We start from the raw sequence: 4,160 nt of genomic DNA on the forward strand, positions 1-4,160 counted from the left end.
GTCCTGCGAGGCGATCGTCTTCCGCACCCTGTCTGGGTGACAGCCTGGGCAATGACATTATGAGGGCTGGAGGGGGAGCTACGAAGCGAGGGGGCGAGTCAGAGCTGAGGGCTCCTGTGGCTCCTGGGGACCCAGGGGCAGAAAAGTCACACTGCACGGAGGACACTGCCTGTCCAAGTTTTCTAAAGTTATTATTGTCCTAACTGGCCTGGCCCAGAAGCTGCCCTGTCAAGACTAGTGCAGGAGTGCCTCCTGATGGTCTCAGAGCCTGGACTTTCCTGCACCTCAGACACCACCCAGCACCTAGAAGGCATCTTCACTTTCAGATGGCTCTTCCTACTGTCACTACCCAGGACAGAAGAATGAGGAGGTCCCAGGCATAGTGTGTGAGGCTGAGATACTAACTGCATCCAGGTTACCAGTGTCCTTCAGTCTGCTCAGATGGGTGTAGGGTACACTTTATGGCACCAGAGTTTTTAGGATTGTCTGAAATTTGAATTGTTTCTCCCAGGGGTTTATGATGGTCCCAGCAAAGGACAACTTTATAGGCTCTTAGTTTTTTTGCATGTGGACCCCAGTGGGAAGTTTCAGTGTTATTGTGGGTATTTTTTTCAGTTTGTTTCTTCATCTATCATTTTTTAATTTTTTTGGTTTCCTGTTGTTGTTGTTGGTGGTGGTATGTGCCATTGAGTTGCACTCGACTCATAGCGACCCCTCTTTGGGTTTCCAAGGTGTTATCACTACATAAGTAGATTGCCCAACCTTCCTTCCAAGGAGTGGTTGGTGAGTTTGAACTGCCAGCCTTCTGGTTAGCAGTCAAATGCCTTAGGCACTACGCCACCAGAGCTCCAGTTCCTTTAAAAGCTCAGGGCTCCAAGATTACTTTCTGTATCTCTGTCAATGGGTTTCTCTTTTCCTTGTTGAAGAGGGTCTGTGTAGCTTGTCTGTCTATTCCTCCATCTTACTGGAAGTCCAGAAGCCATATGGCTTTTTAAAAAAAAAAAAAAGAAAGAAAGAAAGATCATGTGTGAAGAGTTTGTGAGAAAGTTGCAAGAGAGAGAATAGATTCTACTTCAGGGATGATTGGATGGTTGGAGAATGGGATGATGGCTGGATTGGATGATTCAGATGGAGAAAGAACAGGATGCAGATGGGTTTGCTTGTCAAGAGAAGGGTTGGGAGAGATGAACTTTCTTGCATTTTGGAACTGTATTCCTTGAGGGTAATTTGAATTGTGAGTAGTTCTTCCCTTCCTTAATCCTGTTTATTCCTGATGGAGCATGCTATAAGATATAGCTCTACAGTTGTTTTGGATTGTCAACTAGGACAAGAGTGTGTGCGTGTGCATGTGTGTGTGTGTGTGTGTTCTCTGATATGGATGCATTATATTTAGAATCTGTCCTGTTGATTTTGCATATCTCTTATGAGGCAGGGAAGCCTTGGGCTTTATTGTCCAGCTTCAGCAGGAGCCAGAGGATGATATTAATGAAAGAAATACATACACATATACATATACACATACACAAACATATACATATACATTTACACACATACCCCACACACACATACACACACATAAATATAGGGGCCCTGGTAGCATAGTGCCTAAGGAACTTGACTGCTAACCAGAAGACTGGTGGTTCAAACCCACCAGCCACTCCTTGGAAGGAAGGTTGGGCAATCTACTTCTGTAATAATAATGCCTCGGAAACCCAAGGAGGGGTCACTATGACTCAGGTCTGATTTGACAGCACATAATAACAACATGTGTATATGTATATGTATATATGTGTATAAAATACACACTCTTCCATTCACCATGGCACCATATTTTAATTCTGATTAGAATGGATATGATTACTTGTTTGCTCTTTCTCTCTTCCTTCCAGTGTCAGCTTTGGGAAACATGGACCCTCCCAGTATTGTCAATATTCTGTCCCAAGACAGGTACATAATAGGAAATCAATGAAGAGTGCAGTTGGGCAAGCCTATAAATTGGGGGAATTTCCTGAATCAGTCAAAGCTGCGTTTGGTGTCGTTGGTTCTTCCCTGACTCCATCAGACTCTGTCCCCAGGATAGTCTATTCTTAGCTATAAGGAATCCCTATTGAATTTAAAAACATCAGACAGTGTCTTGCTGCTAACGAAGGCATTGGCATTGGGGTAGAATCTGAGAGCAGAAGGATGTTCTCTTCTGTGCTTTTGAGACATTAACTTTCAGACAAACAAGGGAGAGCAGGTGTCTGGGCTGAGGAGGGGCTGCACAGGGAGTCCCACTGTTGGGGGCAGCATGTTTGTGTCTCACTTCCCCACTGGCCTGGAGCACTGTGTGGCATTGATGCTGCTGTCCCAGGATGCACAGTAATAGTCAGCCTCATCCTCAGGCTGGAGTCCAGAGATGCTCAGGGTGGCCGTGTTCCCTGACCTAGAGCCTGAGAAACGGGCTGGGACCCCTGAGAGCCTATTACTGTCATCATAAATGAGAAGTTTGGGGGTACTGCCAGGAAAATGCTGCAACCAGCCTGTGTATCCACGCCCAACATTATTGCTGCCTCCAGTGCAGGAGATGGTGACCGTATTCCCCACAGACTCAGACTTTGCAGATGGCTGAGTCAGCACAAACTGGACCAGAGACCCTGAAAGTCAAGAGAGACACACAGATGTGAGAGAAGGGGGTCTGTGGACAGGGACACACCCAGGGTTCCCGGCCCCTTCATCCCCATCCCTGATGCCCATCCTTCAGCCACCTGTGCAGTGAATGAGGAGAGGGAGAAGGAGAGGAGCCCAGGCCACGGTGGAGACTCCCACACGGCTCTGTGTCCTGAGACCCTCTGCAAGGTCTGGGCTCCCCAAGTCCTTCTCATCTTCTCCAGCAGCTAAGGTTGGGGAGCACCCTTCATGCAAAGCACCCACCTCCCCTGAGACGTCCAAGCCCCCCCCCTGGGCCCTGAATCACCCCCCAACTAGAAACCATATTTTGGGAGCGGAGGTGGAGCTGGAGCTGGTGGGCTGGGCTGTGGTTCCAGCACCTTCTGACGTCACCACTCTGAGCCCCAGGGAGCACCTTATGAAGGGCACCAGACCAGAGGCAGGTGGGTGGTTCCCAGCTGGGATCACAACACACACTCAGGGACAGGCCGCAGTGCCCTCTGCTGCCCGAGGCCTGGGCACACCATATGGAGAAGACAGAACTGTGCATTGTCCACTTTCCTGGCCCCAAAGGGCCATGATGGGCCATGTCCACGTTATTGTGTTTCTCTCTTCTTCCACATGTCAGCTCACAGGACAGTCCTGGGAGGTTGACCTCAGTGATAAGACTCCCCTGGGAGGCAGCAGAGTAGGACCTCAGGGCAGAGACAGAGCAATCACCCTCCCTGTCAAGGCAGTGAGTCTGGCCCTGTCTTCTGTTGATAGAAACAAGTGGCCCAGTAATGGGATGTGGAAGTGAAGTTGACTTTTCACTGAGACTTTCTCTACTGTCTACTCTTTACACTCTGACAGTGTGTTTACTACTCTTAACATATTTGAAAACAAAAATCTTCACAATTGGACCAATATCATGATAAATGGAGGAAAGTTTGACATTGTCAGGGATTTTGTTTTACTTGGATCCACAATCAATGCCCATGGAAGCAGCAGTCAGGAAATCAGAGGACATACTGTACTGGGCCAATCTGCTGCAAAAGACCTCTTTAAAGTGTTGAATAGCAAAGATGTCACTTTTAATAGAAGGTGCACCTGAGCCAAGCCAAGGTCTTTTCAATAGCTTCATACACCTGTGGACAATGAATACAGAAAACCGGAGAATTAATACATTTGAATTATGATATTGGCAAGGAATCCTGAAAATCCCTTGGACTGCCAGGAGACAGTGCAGCCACAATGCTCTTTAGATGAAAGAGTGGCCACCCTTCACCTGACGTGCTCTGGTCGTGTTGTCAGAAGGCACCAGTCCCTAGAGCAGGAGACCATGCTGGGTGCAGTAGAGGGTCGTCAGAAAAGGGGAAGGCCCCTAAAGTGATGGACTCACACAGTGACCGCAGCCGTGGCCTCAAGCACAGCAGTGATGATGTGGGTGGTGTGGGACCAGACGGGGTTTGGTTCTGTTGTCACAGGGTTGTTGAGTGGGAGCCAACTTGGCAGCGCCTAACACCAGCAAT

General features: G+C 48.3%; 1 gene segment (V, D, J or C); it reads right to left on the reverse strand.

Moving 5' to 3' along the window:
* Positions 1 to 2,301: 2,301 nt before the first annotated feature.
* Positions 2,302 to 2,636, reverse strand: LOC103213578 (the record flags this gene model as incomplete). The annotated part of the segment is given in 1 exon segment: positions 2,302 to 2,636. A coding segment is annotated over 1 exon segment (335 nt), but the record flags the coding sequence as incomplete, so codon positions are not given.
* Between the last annotated feature and the right edge of the window lie 1,524 nt (positions 2,637 to 4,160).

Source organism: Orycteropus afer, unplaced genomic scaffold (genome assembly GCF_000298275.1).
Source record: "Orycteropus afer afer isolate SDZICR_OR568_19922 unplaced genomic scaffold, OryAfe1.0 scaffold09576, whole genome shotgun sequence".
Lineage (NCBI taxonomy): Eukaryota > Metazoa > Chordata > Mammalia > Tubulidentata > Orycteropodidae > Orycteropus > Orycteropus afer.